This window comes from Electrophorus electricus, chromosome 5 (genome assembly GCF_041902795.1).
Source record: "Electrophorus electricus isolate QZ-2024a chromosome 5, ASM4190279v1, whole genome shotgun sequence".
NCBI classification, from domain to species: domain Eukaryota; kingdom Metazoa; phylum Chordata; class Actinopteri; order Gymnotiformes; family Gymnotidae; genus Electrophorus; species Electrophorus electricus.
Window position 1 is genome coordinate 5515171 of NC_137501.1, and position 26972 is coordinate 5542142.

The 26972-nt window shown below is 45.0% G+C and overlaps 1 protein-coding gene across 8 annotated transcripts; it reads right to left on the reverse strand.

Annotated features, from left to right (window-relative positions):
• Positions 1-1296: 1296 nt before the first annotated feature.
• Positions 1297-26945, reverse strand: nf2a (NF2, moesin-ezrin-radixin like (MERLIN) tumor suppressor a). Of its 8 annotated transcripts, none has more exons than XM_027010604.3 (17): positions 25782-26945; positions 21530-21655; positions 21243-21365; positions 17428-17511; positions 15649-15717; positions 14970-15052; positions 14188-14263; positions 13666-13800; positions 13189-13263; positions 12794-12907; positions 12091-12213; positions 11647-11763; positions 11292-11392; positions 7877-7982; positions 6523-6650; positions 6054-6213; positions 1297-2545 (listed from the first exon to the last, which is right to left on the reverse strand). In XM_027010604.3, exons 1-17 carry the CDS (start codon positions 25893-25895, stop codon positions 2498-2500), a joined length of 1782 nt encoding a protein of 593 aa, XP_026866405.3. In that variant the 5' UTR covers positions 25896-26945; the 3' UTR covers positions 1297-2497. The 8 variants fall into 8 exon arrangements, 4 of the variants coding, with proteins under 4 accessions (XP_026866405.3, XP_026866404.3, XP_026866407.3 ...); XM_027010603.3 differs by having other exon boundaries at positions 1297-2548; XM_027010606.3 differs by lacking the exon at positions 17428-17511 and having other exon boundaries at positions 1297-2548.
• Positions 26946-26972: the final 27 nt, after the last annotated feature.

Below are 26972 nucleotides of genomic sequence, written 5' to 3' on the forward strand. Positions count from 1 at the left end.
CTAGTTCAGACAGGTTAATTATAACAACACACTGTTGCTGTTTTAAGAAACATGATCTTAACATATGGAGAAACCCATTACTATACCGCTTTATGCATGGGGCAGTCAAAGAGCCTTCTCCAAAACTGCTTCCGATGACTGGGAAGCGTAGAATTGTCTCAAATGTTTTTGGATGCTGTAGCATCACCACCATTCATCACTGAAACCAAGAGGCCTAGCCCAAGCCTTGACCATAGTCCCAGACCATTATCCCTCCACCAGCCTTTACCACAGCCAATACAGACAATGCTCTCATGAAACCTGCTAAACCCAGACAGTGAAGAGTAAGTCATTCCATCACTCCAGAGTCCAGGGGCAGCATGCTTTACGCCACTACAGTCCACGCTCAGCGCTGCGCCTACGTGCAGCTGGTGGGCCACGAAGCTCCTGCTAAACAGCCCTTGTGCTGAGGTAGTTAGCGATGAAACACAGGATAGACACTACACACTTAGGCACCGTTCTGTGGAACGGCGTGGTTTACCATGTGCTCTGAGACACTTCTGTTGCAGAATAACACTTAGAGTTGACCAGAGAAGACCAGAAGAGAAATGTCATAAGCCAACTTGTGGCAAGGATGACATCCTTTCACAGAGCCATGTTTAAAGTCTGAGCTCTTCAGTATGACTCACTACAATGCCCATAATTGGCTACGGAGTTTGGATGCCCATTTACTTTTTTTTTTTTTTTTATAGCTGTAAGTAAGGGGTGCAGCTAAAACATTTGAATTCATTAATCCATGTCCACATAAATTTGGCCATAGGGTATGGGGGCTTGCATAGCAAGCCTGTTTTCCCATATCTTGTATAACTACACCAGGAAAATTCCATCAAATATTTGCATACAAAGTACACACTCATGTTATAAGGAATTAGAAGAACTTGTAAAAGCTAAACAAAGGCTTCTAGATGGTGCCTCATTTACCTGAACAACTCAGTCTCAGTAGAAACGGCCACAATTTTTACATAGTAGTTATGCTGCCATAACACAGGAAGGCGACCTGCCGCCACACTTTTCAATTTAGAAATAATCCAAAATGAGACACTGTGGATCTTACAAATGTAGGGTTCCCCCCCGTCAAATTCTTGGAGACATTACATATTCAAAGATATGTGCCAGGCCACCACTGTCTTACACTAAAGGATCTCTGCTTTCAGTGCAAGACATACATACACAAAAACAAAACATGCAAACATCGACACACTGAGCACCCTGACACACCAGTACAGCCAAAAAAAAAAAAAAAAAAGCAAGCATTGCTAGAGGCTCTAATGCATATTCATTTATTCACATATTTATCCACACAAAACATTATTCTCCAAAAATATATACAAACTGTACAAAGCGTCACTGTATACAATGACAAAAAGTATACTTTTTATATTAAAAAAAAAAAAGAATTCCATTCATAATCCCAAAGGCTTTCAACTGAAAGCCCCAATCAGTTTGTTTTTTTAAAGGCACAAATACTGCCTTCTGTTATCCTGACTTGACCTACTGTGCACACAGAGTGCAGCAGTAAGACTGTACAAAACAGGAGCTAGAACTTTTGGATAAAGAATGACCAATCCGACATCCACATGGCACAAACAGATCAAGAACAGCTGCTCTCGTCTACTTAACAAGTAACATGAAAAATGGTTTTGTAACTGATGACAAAAAATAACCAGTTTAAAAAAAAACATACTGATTGAGGCTTTTGTAGTGTTACATAGTCCCAAAACATTTCTCTCCCAGTATGTAATGTTTCTTCCAGATAAATCTCCTTTCGAGAAGGTCATAAATATTGGCTACACCATCCTTTTAGCAGTAATGGAAACCTGAAGCTTAATTCAATCCCAAAAACAAAGCGACACAGAATGATAAAAGCACAGTGCACCTCACAGAAGAAAAACAAACTTGGGAGAGAGCAGAATTGTTCCCCCATGGAATTATGGGAAAGGGGACTGGGTCCATTATAGGGTAGTGTGCAAGGCAGCATGTTCCTTCATATGGGTTATAGTTCAAAGAACTACTGAGCTTAATGGTCTGTTTGCAGAGAGCATGACCACATGCATGAATGTTCTTGCGCGTGTGTGTGTGTGTGTGTGTGTGTGTATCAAAACCTTTTATCTAGCTGTGTTTAAGGATTTTCCATGCCACTGGCAGGAGGCTACTTAATGTGCACTTTAACCACACACATTCTAGCAGGTGAAGTGCCCAAACTGTGGATCAGAGCTGAGTTAGGGTCAAAGGTCACTGATGACCAGGAATGTAATTCAGAGAGCAAACTCAGCCTTGCTAGTACACGTACACACACACACACACACACACACACACACACACACACACACACACACACACACACACACACACACACACACACACACACACACACACACACACACACACACACACACACACACACACACACACACACACACAGAAGGTAATCCAGGCCGTGTGCGCGTAGTCTTGGCAGCTACAACTCCTCAAAGAAGGCCACTCTTGACTTTGCACTCTGTAGCGTCTGCTGTGGAGAGGAAATATGACAGATCAACAGGCCATCCTATACCCCCCCACCCCACCCCACACACACAATGTAGCAACTGAAGAGAAAAAGAAAGAAAAAAAATCAATCAGTGATGTCATGTTAGGACATTTTCTAAAAACACTATATAAAGTAACCCTTTGAATTAAAATAAAAGATGTTCTGATAAGGACAAATGTGTAAATAAAATTCTCAAACTAAGCTTTAAAATGTCATGAACTGAAATCAGCATGTTTCACTACTCGTCGCCTAATTCCTGAAGTGCCAAGGAGAGGTTCACAGACAGCTGGAGCTGCGGCAGTTCTTTTCAACTCCCTGAGTAATTATGTGAACAGTCAACAAAAGCCTTTAACCATGTCAGTTTATGCTGGATTGTGTTCAGAAGCAAAATTTTCCCATAACGGAGTTGGGTTTTTTCCCCTAGCACTGTATCTGCAAGCAGAGCAAATCGGTTGCACTGCAGAGAAATAAGGTGTTTCACTACATACTGGAATTAGTAAGCTTTTAAAACGCATTACTACTGAAGTACGTCTTGAAAGGTATTTCAGTAAAACAACATGGAAGACGAGCTCCATTTCTCTCCATCATCTACCCAACTGATACAACAATTATCCAATAAATGAAATAATGGGTCTCTGGAACACATCTGTTACTGATCACTGACAGTCAGTGGTTCTGCAACGTCACTTCCCACTCTCAGAGCATTTGTTCCGAATTTAATGAGTTATCATACATGGATTTCTTCCGATTCTCTGCACTGACAAGAGATGCCATGGCATTTCACATAGAGCAACATCAAGGCCGTGACTGATGAGGGGTTTAGCGAGTGGGAGCGTCAGCGCATGCAGCAATCCATTTGTCTGATTTCCACAGATTTGCCCGTGCACTCCGTACATTCCGAGCACCGTTCACGCATCTCTCTGATGACAATCAATACCCTGTAATGGAGGGTGTCATTGAAAGACAAGTTGGACAGGGAGAGAAAACAAAGTAAAAAAAAAAAAAAAATGATATATGAGGCTGTAACCCCCCAAACTTGAAGCATTAATGGCAACAGATACCAGGAACATCCAAAAAGAGTGCAATCCTGGGAACAGCTAAAATACTACACTGGACTCTGAGGATCCCAGGCATCCGGTAAAGGACCTGAGCTTGAAAGAAACAGACCACACGGAGGGGGTCTCCATCTCCCTTCTCAATCGCTGATAAACCACTGAGAATTCTGATGAATGCAGCTGAAAGGCATGTGCGTGCGATTTCTGGGATATGGTGCGGTTGCACAGGCCAGCTCTTTTTCCCCGCTGCTGTGCGGTACTACCCGATGGTTGTGGCTATTTCTAAAAGGCAGCGGCATAACGCGAGGCTCCGGGACCAGTGAGCGGATGTGGCTGGGGCCCACGGGCTGAGTGCCTCTCACCCAGCACGGCTCGTGCCTCTAGACAGAGAGGCTTCCCCTCCCCCTCTGGCCCTCTCCCCCGGACTACCGTTAAGCGGCAGAAAACGGTGCGAAACAAGAGAGTATGTTCACACCTATTAATCGTGCCAACAATCCGAGCTGAACCGGCAGCAGGGGCCTACTGCAGCGCCCAAGGCCCAGTCTTCACCTGCCTGCTCAGGTCAGATTAGAAATGAAGCTGGTGATGGCAGAGTGGACGCCCACTGCTAGCCCACCATGGGCCAAAGGGAGTGGGGGGCTGCCAATTTAGACTGGATAACGGCAAACAACAGCTAGTAGCGGCGAGTCTGACCCACCAGCTGCACTGCTACCTTCTCTCCGGCACAGCTGCAGTGAAACTCTCCCCACACACACACACACACACACACACACACACACACACACACACACACACACACACACACACACACACACACACACACACACACACACACACACACACACACACCCTGCAATCAATTAGTGCAGCTCAAAATTAAAATATTTTAATTACTGGTAAATTCTGATTAACAGTTTGAATTACAGGAAGAAAGAATGCAGATTTTAATTTGTTTATTGCTCTGGAGTTAAGGAAACATCTGATTTATATTACCTGATTTCATTAAAGAGATAATGAAAGCAAAGAATTTTTACAAACCGTGAAATAAAACAACTAACAACTGGCGTGCAGGCAGCAAGTGTGGAATGACTTCTACAGTGGCTCTGACCCATGTGAACTCATCCATGGGGGAGAACATCCCACAGCCCTGATGCAGCAGTTCCAAATGACTGCCTAACCATGATGTTCTGATGTTCACCATACCAGACTGACATTACAGTTTATAATTGCTTCTAAAAAATACAAATCACAAACATTGGCTACACTGTCTGTAATAGTGTGGTTTCCAAGTTGTAGGTGGTTCTTCTTTGTAGAGGTTGTCTGCTCTGCTCTTTCCTTACTGAACTGAGAGCCAAAAATGACATTTTTCCCAGAGCATTCCTAATCTTGGATTCAGGAAAGTTGGTCCTGCACGGAATTATTAAAAAGCAGTTCCTGAGTTTTGAAATCCAGGTGTACCTTGTTAGATTTAATTGAGCCTGCCAAGCATTGGATTACAACACGAAAAAAAATGCCAACAGATTGGGCTTCAAGACTCAAACAACGCCCGGCCCATCCCGCCAAGCAAATAATATTCACTGAAAAAATGAACAACTCCAGTCTCGGTCTTCTGCCTGGGTCTGGGCGAGGCTGGGAGAGTGAAGTGCAAAGGTTCCGCAACATTTACAACCTTAAAAATGACTGCACATGAAAAACACAGGTCGCAAGACAACTCAACACCCAGAATATACTGACAGCGATCCACCAGTGGTAGCTCAGTAACCATCTTTAGGTACACCTTCCTCCACAGAGACCTAACAAAATTCTCAGGATGCTGGCTTAGTTCCTATGTACTGACTATTTACCCATGATACAGTGCATGAGCACCTGGGAAATGACATAATTTGTGATGTATTGGCTCCGTGTTCCAGCACACTGGAATGGAAATAAAAGAGTGACTAGGTTTGTTTGTTTTTATAAATGTTACTTGCAAATGTTGTCACTTTCAAAAGGTGAAATATAGATTACCATTTATACTTCCTGTATGGTTCACTTTACAGGCACCTTCATGTTGGTATTTTAACCAAATGTTCTATGCCTTTGTTGGACTGAGCAAATGCTGTGATTCATCAACTCACCCACACATCATGCACTCACCTGGAATGCCCGATACCTGGCAGGGCACTCACAGCACACAAACACTTACCTGAAGGTTTCATTTGCATATTGCAGCCCTTTTCCTATGAGTATCATTATAAAGTCAGCACTGAAGTATCCATTAACAAGTGATATATATTGTGCATCCTTGACTGATTTGTTAGTATCAATTATCACCAATGTATGAACGCCATGGCCTGCTTTATCACAAGCACTCATGACTCCAGGTTGGACCACATGAGCAAACTCCGTTGCGGAGTTCTGCAGCCCAGGGCTGGCGGGCTGGGCTAGCGTACCTTTTTGAAGTTGCTCTGCTTGCTGGTGCCTCTCTCAGTGTTCTCGTTGTGGAGGATGTCCAGATGCGTCTCACGTTCCTTCAGCTTCAGAGACTCTATCTCCGTCTTCAGCTCGTTGAGCTGCTCCTGCAGGTGCTTGCTCTTCTCCATGTACTCGACCCTGACAAGCAGACACATGCACACAGTGACACTCCAAAAACAACAAACTAAAACTAATAAGCGCTTCAGGAACTTTGCAAAAGCAATGGCGGATACACAACCATCATCAAAAAACTGCATATCCCGTCTCTGCAAACACCACATTACACAACAAAGACAAGTAAACAGAAGATGACAAACGAAGAGAAGCAACTAAAAAGAGCGAATTAGCCTGTGCCCAAGATGAAACAAAGCTCAACATCGGAGCAGATTTCTCAGGAGTGCTGGTGAGGCGGGGCAGGGTAAATGAGGCAGGGCCCACCCTACTCACTTCTCCTTCTCGATCTCCATAGACAGGCGCTTCATGTCCGTGTCTTTGAAGTCAAAGCTCAGGCACTCTGTACTGAAGCTCAGGTTGGGGAGGTCAGGAGGAAGAGAGCCAGGAGAGAGTGATCTGACCTGGAAGAGGGGAGGACAGAGAGAGAGAGAGAGAGAGAGAGGGAAAAAAAAAACAAAAAAAACACCACACTCAGACAGGAGAAAAACACCCTACACAAAAGTCAAACACATTAAAAACACAAGAAGCAGCTGAACACAGACTCAGGTCTCTGATAAAACAGTTTAAAAACACACATCGTTGTTAGGGCAGGAGCCCACAGAGCACAACAAATGGAGAAACAGGAGCAAGTGCCAAGGGTATATACACAAGTCTCACCCAGCACTCACAAAGCATCAAAAACCTAGAGAGCTTTGTTGGGTCATATTTAACCACGCATTACTGAGGAGATGAACGCATGGTGCCGCCAAGCTGCGATCCACATCACTCAGTGTGCAATGTCTTGTTATGCAATGTACATTAAAGAACCCACATCCTCGTTGGTCCGAGGGCAGATGTCTTAAAGGAGGCATCACCTCTGCCTCGCCTCGCCCTCGGCCGTCTTGTAATTAGGTGCCCGTGCAGCGTGTTGAGCGTGTGAAGATCAGCGAGGCGGTAGCAAGCTTCCAAGCGCAGAGATCAAGAACGATCAGCTCTGGTGTAACAGAGCGGGGGGAACTCATCTATTGGGCGCCATATTTACATTTTCTCTTTAACCACTTTTATCAAGAAAATGAAGAGACACCTATTCCTTTTCTTTCTTCTAGAAAATTCAAATCTCGGGTGTGGCTCGTGACACCAGAGTAATGCACGCTATCCCCCCACGAATACAGATGCTCTCTGATTCATATTCAGCTTTCTCGCATGCAGTTTCAATTGCACCGGGTGGCCGGTTTAAACAGTGCCGTGTAGTTTGAAAAAGGGCGACCGCCATCGGCTCTATCCGCAGAGCACCTGTTCCGTCTTATCTAGTCGGCTCTCTGCTGATAAGGCTGCAGGATGCAGTGCGGGACTGGAAGCCCCCGTCTTCTACTATTGTCCCAGAAACGAGAGACAAAAAGGCAGCTGTGGCAGCTGGTGACACCTCAAAGGTGGGCGCGGCGACAAATACGTGAGAGAGTGGAGAAACTGAACTGAGCTAGTGTAAAACCCGCCACTCCCACAGGACCGCACACACACGCACGCATGCACGCACACACCACTCCTTCCCCGGGCACGTCTAAGTGGCTTCAAAGCATCCCGTCACACCAGAGTGACAGCCGCCGGCACCGGGCGGCAGTGTGTGCTAACCAGGGGGAAGCGCGGGTACCGGGTAGGCAGACTTGCTGGTGATCTCCAGAAGCTTGTGCTTGGCTCGCCGCTCCGACTCCCGGGCCTCTTGCAGGTCCTGTTTCAGCTGCTCGGCTTCTTTGGCTCTGTGGAGAGAGAGAGGGGGGAGCGTGAGGCGCTGGCCCCCTTGGCCTACCCTCTCTGAGCCTCGCAGAGGCCTTAAACCTTCAGGGCGGGAGTGAAGCACGCAGGAGCGCTCACATGGCTGGGCCAGAATGGAGTCCCACCATACTGCAGTGCTGCACATTAACACCTCGGAGTCAGTTTTAAGACGATTAAGAGCTTATAAGCTTGGGATTCTGCCTACAAAGATGAAATCAGGTCATTTTGATGGGGATTATATATTATGCTGTGGGAAAGTCTGCCGTATGAGAACATTACAGGCTGCTTTGTTATGTGCGCGCAGATAGCATAGATAATTGTGCTTTTCACTCAAGCTAATTCCATGATTAAATCCGACACTTCTGGCAACTTATCAACTTTTGTGTGGCTTACGCAAATTTAAGTGTAAAAGTCTTAAAAGTGCAGGCAGATGAAATGTGCGCTATGACATCACGGCAGGAAGGAAATGCAGTGATGGGCATGCAGGTGAAGGAGGGCACAGAGAGTAGAGCAGAGATTGAGAGAACTGAGAGCAGGCTGTCCAAACGGCACGCGCAGCTGAGAAGCGAGGAGCACAAGCCATGTCACTGAGATCTTGCTGTGCACGTGAAGATAAGAGGACTCAAGTGCTGGGCGTTACATACAAACCACCTCTTTTCAGTACATTTCTAACATTCCCATTTTCACTTGGGGAAACACCCAATGGCACCTTAAAGCCTGTTCCATTCCTTTATTACATTCAGCTTCATGAGCCCATGGAGAGGTTAAATGAACGAAATTGGACAGGCCTTCCGGATAACTTGAATATTAAGCTGAATAAGCAGGACGATGACTCTATAAAGAGGGTTTATATCCCATATAGGACGAGACAGGTAAACCAGGGTAACTGGTAAAGATCAAGAGGAACATGAGCAAGTCTGTGTCAGTACTCCAGCGGCAGAGTTCTGACTGTTCAGTTATTTAGTAGGAAGACCTTCAAAAGAAGTTACAGTAGTAACTACAGTAGTCACTATGAGAGCTAATGAAGACATGGACTAGTGTTAGCATCATTAATATTCAGAAAAAGGGGTGATATTAAAGCGATGAAAGGAAGCAGATTTGGTGAGAGATGAGGAGTCTCTAGTGAAGTGTACAGTGAAGGAGGATATCCAGGCTTAACAGCTGGGGTGTGTGCACAGCCACACCATCAATGGCAACAGCACTGGACAATTCGGTGACTTGGCACCTGCTAGGATATTTTCAATTTTATCTGTGTTTATGAAAATTCTCATTCAGTATATACATAAATTATATTTTTCTTCTTTATTTAGCTTTAAATTACTTAAAAGAAAAAAAAAAACAAAAAAAAAAAAACACTTTTTACTTTTAACTAGTTGGTTAGCAAATGTATGTTTGTACAGCAAATGTTTCTGTCTAGCTTATGTCAATGTTTGTTTGGTGGGGGAAGGGGCTTTAGCGTCAATATGACTTAGTTAAAAGGAAATAGTGAGCAAATCTCCAAGGAAACCGTTTAGAGCTGACACCATTTAGACTTGATTGTGCTTGCCAACTGTTCCAGGCCGAAAACTCTGTTCCCCATTACAGCCATCTGCCCTAGTTCGCAAGGGACACTCACGTGACTTACAGAACACACACTGCAGAACTGTGGGAGTAAGTCAATGAGGGTGCGTAAACAGAATACAACAAAAGCACAGAGACCAACACTCAACAAACTTGTGTGCAAGAGATTATTGCTGCTTACATCCTTTTTTTATGTATTGTAGGGAGCTGCGTTAAGGCTCGCACCTTCTTCGATGCCATTCAGAATTGGTGCATACAGGTGTCGCTTTAATTTCTCAACGTCACATGGCTATGTTGAGTTGAACCGACACCGACACTGATCCAGGTGAAGAGGAGTTCAATGCAACAAAATACAAATCTGTACGCATATGCATTTCCTCGTTCTCCAGTGAAAAGCTTCAAAAGAGGGGAGATTCCAATTCCTAAATTATCTAATGCAAAATGCATGTAAGGTTAAACTCACCATACATCACTGGTATCTAAAGTATGACTCCACAAGCTTCCTGTTTGAAGATCCTATTGTTGAAGACCAACCTCTTCTTCCACATGTAACTGTTTCTACACCAGTACATTTATGGGCTTGAATATTGCTACTGGACTCTATAAAATGGCCAGTGGCATGTTAAGGTCCTTTCTCCTGATACAGCGCTTATGTTCTGATAGTCGAGTCTTTAGTGGTCATCATATCTGTCCAATGTGTCCCATTGAGCACAGATAAATATGAGTAATTATGAGTTATGAGGTTTACGTAATTGTGATTCTACACAGGATGAGATGTTAAATACCCCGTGCCAAACCATCAGCGCTTCACACAGAGCCCAGCCCACTCAGATCACAGAAACCACAACATCACAAGCTCCTCAATGGGGCCATCAGGTAGACACCTCCCTTCATCAACTGAAAGCGAACGAATACGAGTAATACGAGTTTTACAAGATTTAGCTGCATATCTTTGACCAATTCTTGGATGTGTGAAAGAACTGGTTTTTCACCAAATTATTACACATCGCCCACTGAAGGCGAGTAAAACAGCCTGCAGTGAGTGAAAAACCTGCTCATTTGCTGGTTGAGTGCAAGCTTATTTACTTTCTTTGTATTCTGAATTTTGTATTTTGGACAGCCAACGCACCGGTAAGCATGTGAAAAGGATGAGGTGACAGTTCCTCATTTTTCTTCATTGAGTATGCTGTAAACAGTAATGAAATAGGGGTAAACTTTATGGGCCAGTTTCCCAGACATGAATTAAGCCTGATCTTATGATAAACTGCAGTGCCAATGATGACTCACCGATATAAATTTTATTTTAGCCTAGGCTCATTTTTAATCAGGGGCTGAGAAACTATGGGAATTAAGTAATAATATTAACGTGCTTCTCTTGAGCCTTAGTTATCAGCCATATGTGATTATGTGCAGGGTGGCTTCACCAGAATGTATCGACTCCCTAGCTGAGAGTGTGTGTGTTCTGGCGGGTGGGAATGAGTGTGATCTTGTATTTATTACTTTATGGTGACCCCATGATGATCGGAAAACCCGCACTTTTTGACTGGTCTGCAAAGGGGGACAATGCTTTTATTAAAATTCAGAAAGCCAAACGATTTCTATATATCTGATCACCATCAGGGATAGCTGTGAACATAGCATTATTTACCTATAGCAAAACACTAAAGTTAAAGTTAGAGGATGTACCCGACAAGAACAGTAACACAAGACCGTGTTAGTGTGTGCAGACACACCTCCGCTCCGATTCTTCTGCCATTTTGAGAGCGAGCATCTCGGCCTCCAGCTTCTTCTGTTCGATCAGCCGCTTCTCCTCCTCACTGCGGATCGCCGTTACCTTTAAACGCCATCCCCGTTAAAACTGCAGCGTTCTCTAGCTCACCCAAAGACCTCAGCTAGCAATGCTCCCTCCTGAAAATACAGCCTTGTAAGGGGTTTACACAGGGCATAACTACAGCCCGTGTGAAGATCAATTTCAACCCTTGTAACGCGAGGGTAGCTATTAGACTGATAACTGTTATTTCTCCAAATGACCCAGACTGCTCACAGGCCAGCCCCCCCCCCCCCCCCCCGACACACACACACACTCACCTTAATCCGCTGGATCTCCTGCTCAGCCTCAGCTGCTTTCTGAGCCAGCAGCTTGGCCTCTTCCTCTGCGATCTGAGCCTTCTCTGCCAGCAGGTCAGCAGTCTCCTCCGAACGCAGCTGAGAAGGAGGGAGAACAAACACACACGCAAAGAAAGCGAGAATGCATCTAGCATCCAGCCTCAGTCAGACTCAGGACAGACTCGGGACTTGGAAAGAAAAGTGCAGTACGAAGTCCATGAGCCAGTGCAAATGAACATTTCAGGAACGTTCAAAAGCCCTGTTGAGCCATCACCAGTGGAGCAGATACCATCGCGCGCTCTGTCCAAGCGTGTTCCCTTTAGCAAAGCATGACCACACCTGTCGGCAGGTAGGCTCAGAGGGGTGCGAGATGGGGGCTATAGAGTCTTTAGAGTCTGGCTCTGTGGGAAGCGCCAACCATCTCACCAGAGCTTCGTTGGCCATGAGAGCCTCGTCCTGCAGCTGGATGAGTCTTCGCTCGAGCTCGTCACGAGCCCTCTCAGCCTCCTCCCGCAGCCGCTTCTCTCTGTCCAGCCTCTGCCTCTCCATCTGCACACACAGAGATAGAGAGAGAGAGCGAGAGAGAGCGAGAGATAGAGAGAGAGAGCGAGAGAGAGAGAGCGAGCACGCAAGTACAAAACAGTAAGAGAGTGACAGAAGGAATGAAGGACACAGAGATGGAAATCTATACAGCTTTATTGGAGAACATGTGCTTCAGCATGAATGACTGCATCACAAACGTTAAACCCAGACAGCACAGCTCAGGGCAGCAGTGAGGAGTCAATACCGAAGGTGCCCTTTATACCGACATGACACAGATCTATGGGGGATTCGCTTTCAATTTCATAATGCCACTCTGACTCAATAAAGCCAAGGTGGTCTATTAAAGAGGACAAACCTTTCCAGAGATGCAGCCCGAGGCCGGGTTCTTTTCTGCAGTGTCCTGAAAGCACCGTCCTGGTCATGAGTATGCATCCAGACGTTTCTCATTCGTATCCCATTTATTCCTCGCACAGCAAGCCCCTATGCATACACCACACAATCTCCTTCTCTCCCTCCCTCTCTGCCCATCTCATGCTCCTTCTCTCCCTCTCTCTCCTCCTCATCTCCCTCTCCATGCCTCACCCACCTGTTTGCGAGCCTTCTCCTCGCGGGCCTGGGCCTTCATCTGCTGCACCTCCAGCGAGTCCACCTTACGTCTCTGCATGAACAGGTCGTGGTTCCCGATGCACAGCTGCAGAATCTCAGAGCACGAGACAGGAGAACGCACCTCAGCAGCCAGCCACTCAAGTCGGCTTGTCCTCCGACAAATTCCATTTGGGATTAGACTGCCCTTTCTGGGCATGATTCCCAGGCAGAGATTAACCACAGATTATGCTCTAGACCAAGAGGGATTTTCTGTGGAGAATTTGCAACAACTTTGAAACATGACCCAGGGCTGGCTTTAATCCACACCATAGAAACGTTCTCTCCATGTTCTGCGAGTGCCCAACTCGCTGCGTCAGTTCAGCTAAAGGGACTCACCAGCTTGTTAACCCGCAGTTTAGAGGAGTTGAATTTGAAGACATCCGCTTTCTTGTCCAGAGGCTTAATAGCAAACTGTGGACACAAGGAGACACAAAACACCATGAGGGAATTCTTGCCACACAGTCAGTGCTAGACCTCACAAGATGAGAGAGACACGGGCTTGAATATCAAATGGCTCTTAAGCAGTTACTGCAGGGTGGCACGTTTACCGTCCCGAGCTGATGGGGGACGGATGAGAGGAGACCACTCCCTGTTCTGACTGCTCTGGGATTCACCAGCTCCTGCTGTAAGAGGCTGTGAATGAATCGATAACATTGCCCGCAACGCCAGTGTGACAGAGTCATTTAATGTCCAGGGGACCAACGGACAAACCAGCCACCGAAGGGGAAAACTACCCTACGTCTCGCTGACTGGCACTGCAGGAGAACGTGAGTGGAGCGTCCTGTCCTGCAGCCTGGCAGGCTATACACGCACCTCTCTGTCACTGTAGGAGATGTTGCGAATCTCGTTCCAGGGGAAGGAGATCTTGGGCGTCAGTTTGTTGTCGGGATCATAAATGTGCAGGCCCAGGGCGTCCACGCCCAGCAGCAGGTCTGTGCCCTTCTTATTCTGCCAGACATAAATCAAGCACATGTACTTCATAGAGACATTAAACCTCCGCAGTGGCACAACAGGTTGCTTTCTGAAGCATGAAAAGGTCATGGCAACTTTGAATGCTAAATAAATAAAATGCACAGCTGGCTAACGGCAGACATAAAAATCCTAGACGTTGTTCAGCCAGGGCCCAGTAGCAGAACCCTGTCCTACATTTCTGCTTCATGGATTTCTCCCACATGTACAGTGCGCGCGTGTGGTGATCGAAAGCGTTGGAGATTAGGTCAACATTAAGAGAAGCGGCTCGCCCGCACAGCGAGGCTGTAATGACTACAGTGGGCCGATCCTGAGGAACAGCACGTAGCCGTCATTACATGTATGCAGAGGAAGCGCTGTTCTTACCCTAATGAAAAAGTAATTGACCCCATACATCTCCAGATCCTGGGCTATTTTTAAATACTCAATCTCTGCCTCATCCCTGCAACGAATGAAGGAGAGAAGAAACAAAAAAAAGGAATGAGACAGAGAGAGCGAGAGAGGGGGGCAGAAAGAACGTGAGAGGTTATGCACACAAACAGAATCTATTCGCCACCAAAACCTTAATGAGGAAAATTTTAGCTTGCAAAGTGCAGGAATCTAAAATGAGATGGTATGAAAGACAAGTTGCTGAACAAACTTTTCAGGTCATAAGCAGTTTCTTAGCACCAGGGAATTTTCTCAAACACACACTGTGAAAGAACACGCACTCTTCTTCAGTCAGCTACCAGCAAGCACGCCTGCTCTCTTGCTGTGGAATGCTTCCCCAGTGAAGTAGTACTGGGGGTTTTGCCACGTGAGCACTGATTCTAGATCAGCATGTTCGCCAAACAAGAAAGAGCCATGGGCTCACCCAGCACCTCACCCAGCACTCTGTCACACCAAATCAAGCAGCGTGCGTGCGTGCGTGCGTGCGTGCGTGCGTGCGTGCCTGATATGGAAACGGGCGCACACTGCACTGGACCAGTCTGCTGCTCCTTGTAGCATAGTAAAAAGCTGCAAAGGCGATGGGTACTTTCAACATCTTGAAAACTGAGGACTCTCAATCCAGAAAGAGGTTCAGACATGCAGGTCAGGCATTGTGTGTCTGTGTGTGTGTGTGAGTGTGTGTGTGTGCACGGGCGCGCGCGCATCTCTGTCTTTCATACCTGGTCCTGCCTCTGTGCTCAGCGTAGCAGACAGTGATTCTCTCTTCCCACATTTCAGCAGTCATCTGGTAGAGATTAATCACCTGGACAGCAGAGAGCTCAGCTCAGTCACAGCCGAGAGAGGAGCAGGACTTGTGCCATTCACAGTGCCAGGACTGCTGAAGTCATTCAAGTCCAATCAACACATATCCAATAAACCATTAGACATCCCGCTCATGCAGTATAAATGACTGGAGCGCTCACAGTAGCAAACGACCAATGTTACTCAGTCTGGCTACCACTGAGAATCAGTGCAGTTTGCATGTCAGAAGCTGCATTGCAGGCTGATTCGAACTTAGTGCTGCACAATATATCAATTATTAATCATTATTGCAGTACTGACCTCGGCAATACTGATATCACAAAAGGCCGCAATATGCAAATCTATTGAACGTTGTTGAAGCCCTGTATCTTATTAAAGTATTTATTTATTGTGTGCTTTGGGTGTCCTGAACAGTGTTCTGTGGGTGTTGATCATCCAACAAACAGAAATTATTCTACTGAAATTAAAACAGCTAATTCTCTACCCAAACCGCAGGGTATATCCATATGTAGTAATATAATCACAATATGGTGTTGCCCTCATCATACATCCCTAATTAGAAGATACTTTATTAGAGAAAAGGTTCTATGCACTTACCCTCTTTGGTAAAAGCTCCTCCTGGGCCAGAAAGCCTGGTTTGTGGACATTGGGATGATAATCTCCATACTGAAGGCACAAGCCAAAACATCAAAGCAACACTTGAGACACCTGGACGTAAATAAAGAAGGAACCATCTTCCTAACAACTAGGCGGCAATCTCACCCTCATATGTTCAACCCATAACCATTTTCCATCCTCTCTTTTAAAAAACAAAAAACAAACTGCCAGAAAGTGTTCTGTTGTAATTTATATGGGATTTTATTACGCATGTGTGACTGAGCGCACTAAAGCCCAAAACAATCGGTAACAAACTGCTGCTCTCGGTCTTAATTATGAACGTGAAACAGGGGGCCCCCGAGGAACCGAGCTGGCACGGTGAAACCGGCAGCTTCAGCGGCGTGAAGAAACGAAGGCTTAAAGTGCTGGTTGCTAAGAGAACGTGCCAAATAAACGCGGCACAGCCGTGTGCAACACCGTAGGGGCATGAGGCAACCACGCGCAGTGGGCGACAGAAAGAGAAAGGGGTGCTGGCAGAGAAGCTGTATGAAACAGGAATCACTTCTGAAGGCAAAGTACCACTGTCTCACGGTCACAGTTCAAATCCACCGTGGAAGAATACAGGGTCAAATCAGCAAGACTGGGCTCACCGTTCCATTGCTTAAGGTACATGGACTGTTGTGGGAGGGAGGGATGAGGAGGGAGAGGGACGAAGGAGAGAGAAAGAATGCTGAAGAAAAGTGTTGCTATCTTGTAAAACGGAGACGTCAGTCTTTCCCTTTCGTCTTCTGCCTGTGGAAGTCTTCCCCTCATCTCCCACACCTCCTGCCTGCTCTTCTCTGTCCTCCTCTCTCCTGGTCACGCTTTCTCAGTGCTCTCTGGCATCCACCCAGTCCAGTGCTACCCTGTCAAGACTGTGTGTAATGGGAGGTGGACAGGGGCATCTACCATGTTGTTTCCACCATTCCACATGGGTAAACCGACATCCGAGGCCCCTGCCTGTCAAATACTTGCACTTCCTCTGATAAATCGATACCTTCGGTGCATTCTGCTGCAGGTCCAAACCTAAAATGCTGAGCAATGGTCGGTCTCGAGTTACTCTGTAAACGAGGCACACCATGGAGCAGCCCGCCCTACTCCTCTCACCTGGCTGGCCGACGTGGACGAATAAAGGAAGAGGTGCAGCAAAACCAAACTGAAGTTTGAGCTGATTCTTGGCTCGGTACAGCACCCGTGCCTGATCTCACTGACCACAGACAGACACGCGGGGGGCGGGGGACGACGACAGGAAGACGAGGACTGACAGAGAGGGAGTGGGGATACTAAGACAGAGACTGCGTGAGAGAGAGCAAGTGAGAACAATGGAAGAGTGAGAGCTGTTTGGACCGCGTGTTTGATTGGAGGCTTAAGCGCCAGTAGTCTGTGGTAGGAAGAGAGAGGCAGGGGGGAGAGAGAAGCAGACAGCATCACGGGAGAAAAAGCTCCAAATTGGCACAAGGTGATGCGCCTGCACTTAGTCGAGGCTTTGAGATAAATCGCCTGCTCTTTGAGCCCTTCCACTGTCAAATCAGGCACACATCCCGTGAGGAGAACTCTTTCGTGTCCACAACAGAAGTGAGAGGGAGAGGAATAGTGTGAACCTTGGAACCACATTGCGAGGAAATTACAAAAAGGCTACAAATGACAGAGAGAAGAAGAGAAGTGGAAAGGGAGAATGAAAGTTACAAAGAAACAAAAAGGGGGCTGAAACATGCAGAATGTTCTTTGGGGGGTCCTGACCTTAGCTTGGACGGCATATGAAGCCAGCAGTACTGAGGCTTCGGGGGGGCAGTAGACCTCTTCTTCCAGAATCTTCTTCTTGACCTGCGTTCCAGAACCCAGGACAGCACAGTGAGAGGTTTAAAAACGCACTGAGAGGGACCACAACATGAAGCCAAGCATTTCAAATGATGATAATACCTAGCAAGAGCAGTGGCGATGGAAGGCTTTTCACTCTGCTTCCTCCTTTATCCAGATATCATTTATACAAAAATAAAAAATTCAGAATATTCCAGAATATTTCAGCATAGACACCGTCTCTGAAACGAAAGACGTGTAGCGGTAGCCCCCAGGCTGCTTAATGGATCCCAGGAGGGATTGGGAAGTAAAGCAGGTAAGCAGGGAGAAGCAAGCTCTATATTCTGCTACAGAGAAAAGGCTCCCAAATACACACTGGTTCTTGAATAGTATCAATATGCTCCTATTCCCAGATGAATGAATGGATGCATGAATGGATGGATGAATGAACCAGTGAAGTTTTCTAAGAGAAGACCCACTGTGGGGGGGAGAGCGAAGGTGCTCGAAGCAATGAATGAAACTGCAATCCTGTCACCATAGTCTGTGCTGCAAGAAGCCAGGGTCTGACCGTGGGTCAGATTATACCCAACTTATGAACCACAGCAAAGGAGCAGTCTGGAGAAGAAAGAAGGGATCCAGTGGAGGTTGCTGCCCACTACACCAGGCAACTGCAAAAGCTCCATCTCTTACTCACAGCTATTAAGACTTGAGCACATTGTGTTCACTTATCATCCAACAAATATTTGCCATTATGCTTCAACACTTCAGAATCCTCCAGGACGATGCACAGACCGCATTCCCATTTAAAGGATCCTCCACTGATCTTCCACAGACAAGACAAAAACATTAAAGACATGCTCATCGAGAGTGAGATAAATGACAGATAAATGACAGATAACAACCACTCAAGATGTGCTGCATGTAAATTTAACACAGCCACTAAAATAACCAGTACAAACAGATCATCTGTTATCCTGCAGGAGATGTCTACTCTGTTTCTTGCAAGAGCTGTAATCAGGTTTACATGAGAGAAACCAAGAGAAGACTCGCTGATTGTTCTGTTGAACACCTTTGAACGATCAGAATAAGGATTTGTTGTTTCCTGTGGCAAAGCATTTTAATGCTAATGGACACTGCATTAAAGACATATGTATTTGCACTGTCAGTTGTTGCTATGGAAACTCAAAGACAAACAACTCTATGGAATGAACTTTATGGTTTAATTACCTTTATATATATATATATATATATATATATATATATATATATAATAAAAAACACAAACAGGTTCCTCCTCCTACAACTTCAGAATCACTTTGCTTACAGCTGATGAAGGACTGAATTGTCTTGTTTTTCAGGAACCCTTGTGTGCTTCACTACAGTTCTGACATGTATATTTAGGGGTCTTGATGGCTGTCCAAAATGGCTCTGCTAGTGAGCAGTTAGACCAGCTGACAACTTGAGAGTGTGACACAGGGAAGAGTGGCCTTTTCTGATAAGAAAGGATCCAGAAAAAGAGGAGGCATCAAACGCACACGTTGCAGGTATATGGCCAGGGAGTGAGGGAGAATGCCATCACTATGGGAATGCCTCTGTCGGGATTAAAATACTTATAACTTGGCACCTGGTAGATCGCACTCAACCCTAAATTTAACGATACATTGATCAGAACAAGTTGAAATTTGAAGACGTAAAGGTGTGACGACAGGACGCAATATGAGGTGCTAAAGTACTGCTGCTCTATTGAGTGTGCAGCAGCCATCAGTGAAGCACAAGGGAACTGAATATACTTACATCAGGAAGTCAGGTTAAAAGAGTGGCACTGCAGTCAGTGTAGGGAAACATAATGGATAATTGACAAACTCTGATCAATGGTGAGACTAACAAACCTTCCTCTCTAGAGAGAGTTGAAGAGGGAAGGCCCGACCGAGAGAGAGAGAGAGAGCGAGAGAGCGAGAGAGAGCGAGAGAGCGAGAGAGCGAGAGAGAGGCGAGAGAGAGAGCGAGAGAGAGAGCGAGAGAGAGAGCGAGAGAGAGAGCGAGAGAGAGAGCGAGGGAGAGAGAGAGAGAGCGAAGAGAGAGAGAGAGAGCGAGAGAGAGAGAGAGAGAGCGAGAGAGAGAGCGAGGAGAGAGAGAGAAGCGAGAGAGAGAGAGAGAGCGAGAGAGAGAGAGAGAGGAGAGGAGAGAGAGAGAGAGAGAGAGAGAGAGAGAGAGAGAGAGAGAGAGAGAGCGAGAGAGAGAGAGCGAGAGAGAGAGAGAGAGCGAGAGAGCGAGAGAGAGAGCGAGAGAGAGAGCGAGAGAGAGAGAGAGAGGAGAGAGAGAGGGAGAGAGAGAGAGAGAGAGAGAGAGAGAGAGAGGAAGAGAGAGAGAGAGAGAGAGAGAGAGAGAGAGAGAGAGAGAGAGAGAAAGGGGGGAAAGGGTGGTATTCCCTGCTGCTAAGTGACAGGGTCAGGCTCTGATGTGCACTGCATTGATTTCTCATGGTAGAATACAGTGGGACAAAACAATGGTGAAGAAGTGAAAAGAAAACCCAAAGTAACTTGCAACACTGAGGAAAAACTTCTCATTAAAATGATGGTTCAGTACACTTAACGGACAAATCCGTACTGACATTCTCTTAAAAACCAGAAGATGGGCATCACCAAAGAAGTGCCGGTAACTCAGAATTACCTGTGGGAGCAGCTTTTGAAGCGAAAGCACCTTGAGGTATTTAAAGCCCCGGGTGACTTGGCGACAAATGGGAAAACCCTCCTCTCCACTCATCTCTCAAACTGTGTCGCTTGGAAAGCAGAGCTGCCCTCAGCTGAGGCTATCGGAGCATAAGAAGTTGGTTTCCGTACGGATCTGCGTGTCCGCCTGGCGCAGACCACTCAAACAAACTGCACACATGCTTCAGGAGCCCAGCCTAAGACCGTGCACTTCACAACACTGAGATGTTTGCGTGCGTGTCTTGGTGCTTTGATGTGAGCCGAACGTGATCTCGGAGATCTCTGTGATGTTTACTCCATCACAGGCCACTCTGTAGAACAGCATACAGTGGCCAGGGAGATACATTCAGTATGAGGAGTGGGCGAGTTCATGGACATTCACAGAGAGAGATCTAGAATTTGCTCTCAAGGGTTTGGCACAAAGTTTTATAAGGGAAGGCTTTGAATATGCAGCTAAAAGCCCTGGAGATCAATGAGGCGAGCACTCTGTGACAAGGGAAGCTAGCTGATGAGTCTCAGCTGTTGTTTTGCGAGTGAGATAATAAGTAAGCTAAAACTAACAGACTGTCTTAAATTATTCAGTCTAACAAAAGCTGATGGGCCATCTAGGAGATAAAACTGGTATCCCCATCGAGAAGAAATACTTCAGTGGATTAAGCTGTCAGTTTACTAGTTTTATCTATATTTACTTTTTGAAAGTCACAATTTATCACTGTGTCTGTGGCTGCTCTGTTACTTTCCAAACAGCAGCTGTTGTATTGATATTTTAAAGTTGGTGTCCTGATGTTTTAGTAGTTAGTTGTACTGATAGGGCAATAGCTGTAATCATAGCTTAACTAGTGTAATAGCTGCAGTAATAGGTTAATTGGTAACTCATTTTAATGAGTGTTTAATCGATATAATAGCTGTAGTGACAGTTTAATTGGTGTTTAGTTGGTGCAATAGCGATAGTGACAGTTTAATTGGTGTTTAGTTGGTACAATGGCTGTAGTGACAGTTTAATTGGTGTTTAGTTGGTGTAATGGCTGTAGTAGTCCAGGGTGTTTCTCACCTGCAGGAAGAAGAGGTGCTGGGTGATGTCCTGAACCAGTTCTTCCTCTGCATTTTCAGGGTAAAACTTTGCCAGGAAGTTCAACACAAGGGGCTCCTCTTTAGGCACATCCTGGTCCAAAACCTTCCAGCAGAACAGATACAGGTTGTTTATTATGGAGATTTTATATCTTAATGAGTCAAAAAATTAAAATTAAAACCAAAATGAACGGGTCAGGAGAGCCTGGAAAAAGCAACAAGATGTTTGCTTCTATATGGCCAATTACATAAGCCTAGCAGTTCCGTTACCCTCTTGTCCATCTTGAGCCATGCCATAGTGTCTTTGATGGTGTACTGGAGGCCAAAGAACCAGGTCTCCCGGAGCCCCAGGGTCCTGCACACCAGGTCAAACAGGTCCCTCCCTTTGCACTTCACCTGCAAGTCAGAGAGGACACACATTCAGTTCTGATCTCACATCAGTTTGATTTCATAATGATTCTTTGACAAATCATTTTTGGTATTATGAATTATTAAAAAAAACAACAACAACTGAATGCAGAAATGTGACTGGAATGTGGAACACGGACAATAAAAACAATAATCCAAACAGGATCCGAATCGCTCTCCACACTTTCAAATATTGACTGCACCGGGTAGTGTTGAAAGAGAACAGGCAAGAGAGAAGTTTTACACTGCTTTGTTAGCCTATACTAGAAAGCAATTACTCTAACCAAGGTCAGATTCAATTGTTCAGACTGCCTTGGTTTCTCCTTCAAAAAGCAAACCTGAGAGAAAAAGAATAACCTACAGGGTGTGAAATTGATAGAAATCATAGACCAATTCTTGCACAAAATATAACTAAAGAACCTGGAGAGTCACAACGGAATAGTAATTAGTCTAGCTTTCTCCTATTGTGAAAACCTACAGCTGGTAAAAATGGGCAGTAACGTGACTCATATTTAATACAGTTACCACGTCAGGCTTGTGCTGCAGGCTGCAGGACTTTGCTGCTACAGGGTAGCACACCAGTGCTAATAACCACTGCAACTGTTGAACTGAGGAAACAAAAGTTCATGCCCGCATGTCCCAGGCTCAAGTAAACCAGGCAGGCATAGAGCTTTGGGACCTCAGCGGTACTGCATCAGAACTTCATCAACAGCACACTGACAGGTGTTCATCGAGGTGCGAATTTATCTGGCCTACTGGTTATGTATGAGGGTGTCTGTCAGCGTGCCATCCAGAGTCCGACCAATTAAGCATGCTGATGTTTCTCCTACGGACATTAATGGGTTGCCTCCAAGGGCAAACACAGGCAGGTGAAGCTGAAGCTGATTTCAAGCGTGCATACACGCATACACACACACACACACACACACACACACACACACACACACACACACACAGAAAGAGACAGCAAGTGCATTTGCAAGCCCCTCCGGCAAGCACATGTCTGCACACTGATCCAATCACATCTGATTATGAAACACTTTAAATTTGGAAACCCATGTGGAAATTCAGCAGCGCATCAGAAAAATAAATAATGCGTAATACAGTGGGCCTTATGGGACCCAAACTAACTCGGCAGTATTATCTTTCCATGGGCTTTCCTCCTAAAACAGCACCTAGTGATTGAAGAAATATGTTTACTGCAGCTCATGAAAGTTAATGGTGCCTCCCTCTTTTTTCCCTTTTTTTAAGGTAATCAAAGCCTCAGTAGCCAAGCAGAACTCTGCACGCAGAACATGTCAAACAGGCTGCAACTTACAGATGAGGAGTCCAGGGTGCACAGACATTCTCCAATGACACCAAGCTAGGGCTGAATCATTTGGGGAAATCTGCAATTAAGTTAAGCTCCAGATATGTATTCATGGTCCACACAGTATCATACCAAGCAGAATTACAAACTTACTTTGTTTCTACAGCAAAAACATCAGATGAAATTATACATTTGTTATTACTGTTTAATAAAGGACTAAGACTGCAATGGTCATGGTAGAACAATAAAAACTTTTCCAATGCAATAAAGAAATATTATTAACATTTTTAAAATATGTAATGAATGCAGTTCTTCTGGTTTAAAAACTGCATTATTTTCTAATCAGCCATTTCACCAACAGCCTACATTTAAGATCTGTCCAGCTAAAAAAGCTCCTATACACACAATCACAGTTCAATTTGTTGAGCAACCAGATTAATTTAGGCCTTTATCTTACATGTCTGATGAGATGCCTTGCTTAAAAGCACATTTATACATGTGGTCTCACGCGTAGACACACAAACACGCACACACCCTTAATCTACGTCACTCGCTCTTCCTCAGAGGTAGATGCACTCTGGTTGGAAAACGAAAAAAATGAACTTGATAAAATCAATTCATCTTCCATGTGAGGCTGATATTCCCACCCAGCAGCACAGTCTGAGCACACAGCCTCTTGGTGTCGCCTTAATTACATTCACATTAGCTAGCTACCGCACACCCAACTACCACCCAACACCTCCTGCAAGGCTAGAGCCTTCACTCTTGGGGAGGGTGAGGCAGGGAAGGAGGCTATAAGGACGCTATCCCAAACAATGCTCATTTGTTCCCTCTGGTACCAGGGCAGAGTTCCATGCTTCCGTGCTAAGATAAGCTCAATAATGCCCCCAGCCTCTGTGCACTTAGTTTAGCAGATGCTCCATCATGGCAACACATAAATATTCAAACATGGCTTCCCAGTAGCAAAACAGCATGAAAACTATGGCTTAGAGACGAGTATGCTGGAATTTGAAATGACTGCCATGTCATTCTCGCTAGTCTCCAAAAGGAGGGTAAACACCAAACCACAACTGTGTGTGTGGGGGGGGGGGGAGAGAATAGCAGTACCCACATTTCTGAAGACACGCTGCCATCAAGTGGTTACCTTTAGAACATCCGGAACGTGAGAGTGAGCCAACACCAAGTAGAGGATATCCAGACCATACAGCAGGTGCTCCTTCATAGCACAGCATTCATTTGTGTCATAGAATACAGGTATTCAAATTACAACCCTCAAGGTCCAGGTGCTATTGATTTTCCACCCTCTCTTTTGCTAGGAGTCAGGTGTGACAAAGTGAACAATCAGTAAGTTTTACAGGTAGGTTAACTACAAGTGATTACAAAATCCAGAACAGGTGATCCTTGTCCTGCTCAAACAGGAATAGCCTGTAATAGCCTACTACATAATACAAATGTTTGTAATAGCCTACTACATAACACTCGCATACTGACTGGGCCCCAAATCAGTATGTCATGTGCAGTATGTGACCAAAATACATTTTCCAGTACACGAAAGATACCCAGATGATGTACTACTCTCACCAAATATTCCAGTACGTGGCCAGAGCTATCTTCATGGTGTATTGCATCCTGTCATGTATTGCATGCTGCTACAGGGATCAGTCTGTAGTATACAATATATACTGAGTGCAGTATGCAGTGTACAGTATGTAGCATACTATTTCGAACATAGCCAGAGATGATAAGGATTACAACAATAGCATTTATTGCAAATTAAAAGCTCAGATGTTAAATAGGTGAAGCCTGGGGCATCAGCTGCCGAGTACACTGACTAGAGAAATCAAAGCTTCATTCCAACCGACAGGACTGAATGTGGGCTAAAGGAACATTTCTGAGCTCTCCAATCAACAAATGTAGCTGGTTTCCACCTCTCCAAAGTGCTGCTACTAAGCACCTTGTCTGACAGTAAAGGTTCACTGGACCATTTACATTTAGCCTAGCAGCTGCAAACTACAAACTCTAAAAAACCTATACAAAGTCCTTCACTAAAGATTTTTTAGCTAGACAGAACAAACTGACAACTTAAAGTGCAAGAACAAGCTTAAACTGTGCCCAGGAACAGCAGTCCTTAAGCAGACCTATTTCTGTCATGACCGGGACAGCCCTGAGTAAAGATGAGACAAAGAGGCAAGAGACAGTAAACAGAAAACTGGACAGACGGACCGGGTCATGAGGAGAGGGACAGAACTGCCCAGTGAGAGAGGAACTCATTCTGGTGCACAGCATTTTCCACCATCTGTTTCCAGCTAAATCAAAAGCATTTGTTGGTCATGAGCCACTTGCTTCCTGTCATTTGAGTTTAAAAAAAAAACCTCACAATCAGGAATAGGTTTACTAACTAAAAAGGCACGTGGCAGGTTATGTGTAAATGATACTTATTCCAGAAGCAAGTGGCATGTGTAAAAACAAAAAAAAAAACAAAAAACAAACAAACAAAAAAAACGAAGTTCCCAGAAAAAGATGATTATTCAAATTACAAGCAAACTAGTCTGACGTTGTCCTGCTCACAGCAAGGCTTTAGAAGACACTCCTGCATTTACGAAATTTTTAGAACACGTTTTCAAACACCCGAACACACACAAAACTATGAATACCATAACAAGTGACATTAGAATCCAACTTCTAAAAAGTATTTTGACTTTGGGAACAGTGAAAGACAACTGTTTATAAAAGCATCATTCACATAGCATCACCCTATAACCAGGATTGAGCACTTGCTAGGGAAACAGTTAGCTAACTACTCACCTCGCAGCCAAACTCCAAGTCGGCGTCCGCCGTAACAATTCTGACACGGAATGTCCTGGCTTGTGTCCTTCGCAGGGAAGTGAATCCCATTTTGGACGCAAGAACTCTTGCCATGTTAGAGCAATGGGTAGTTAGCTAGTATTTCCGTCTCCTTCCGAGAACTTTACCGTTTGGCTCTTAGTTGGGGCACTCGTTGCACTGAAGCCAATTGTTTAATATGTGTGGTCCGAAAGAAAAACACAGCATTTTTTTCTAGATTCTATCTACTTATAAGAAACAAAGCCATCTGTTAAAAGAGCCCTTAGCTAATAAAAAGTCCCTTTATAAAACATACATAACGTTAGAATCTTAGTAAGTTACTAGCTGCCGAGAAATGAAAACAACATCGGCGCTTATTCGTATCCTGGTAACCTAACCGGGTTAGCTAGCTACATCTGCAATGTATTTTACAGACTAGGGAATATGTTAAAATGTATTAATTTAAATGTTTGTTATCTAGATAGCTAGTTATATGGATCTCTAACTAGAGCTACCCAACCGGCTTGCCAATATAAGGTAACTATGAATACTAGCTTGTTAGTTAGCGTTAGTTAACTTTAACTGTTCAAGACCTTCAGTTAGCTCCTCAAAGTTAACTCACATTTTTACTTCAAACAGTTCATATACCAGCTGGCCCTAATCTTACCTTTTCGATATAGCTTGTCCTCACTAACACAAGAATGTGTCGCAGCTTAAACGCAACTTTTCTTTCTTTCCCCAGTTATCTAGTTGGAAAAAACCTCTTTAGCTGGCTAACAACAATCCCACTTTGTTGGAAACACTTGTTGCTGGACTAGCTAACCTACCTGCTAGCTAGCGAAACCCAAACTCTAGATATTACAAAGTACGTGCGTACTTGGACAAATGCTATAATACAGTCACACTTCTCAAAAGTAATACATGAACCGAGACTGGTTTCTTCTTTCGGTTGAATTACATACAAACTCGATCCAACGTTTAGTTAGCTAGCGTTAATTAACCTATCTTTGAACTCAACGGGATTTCCTCATGCCTTGCACTAGCGGGACCGTCGTGGTTGCGTTTGTGTGCATCATTTTGTGTACACAGTACGCATACTTCGAGATCCGACCTGGATTTAAAAACGGTTTTAGCCTACAGAGGAACACAAGTTAAAGTTTAACGTGAATATAG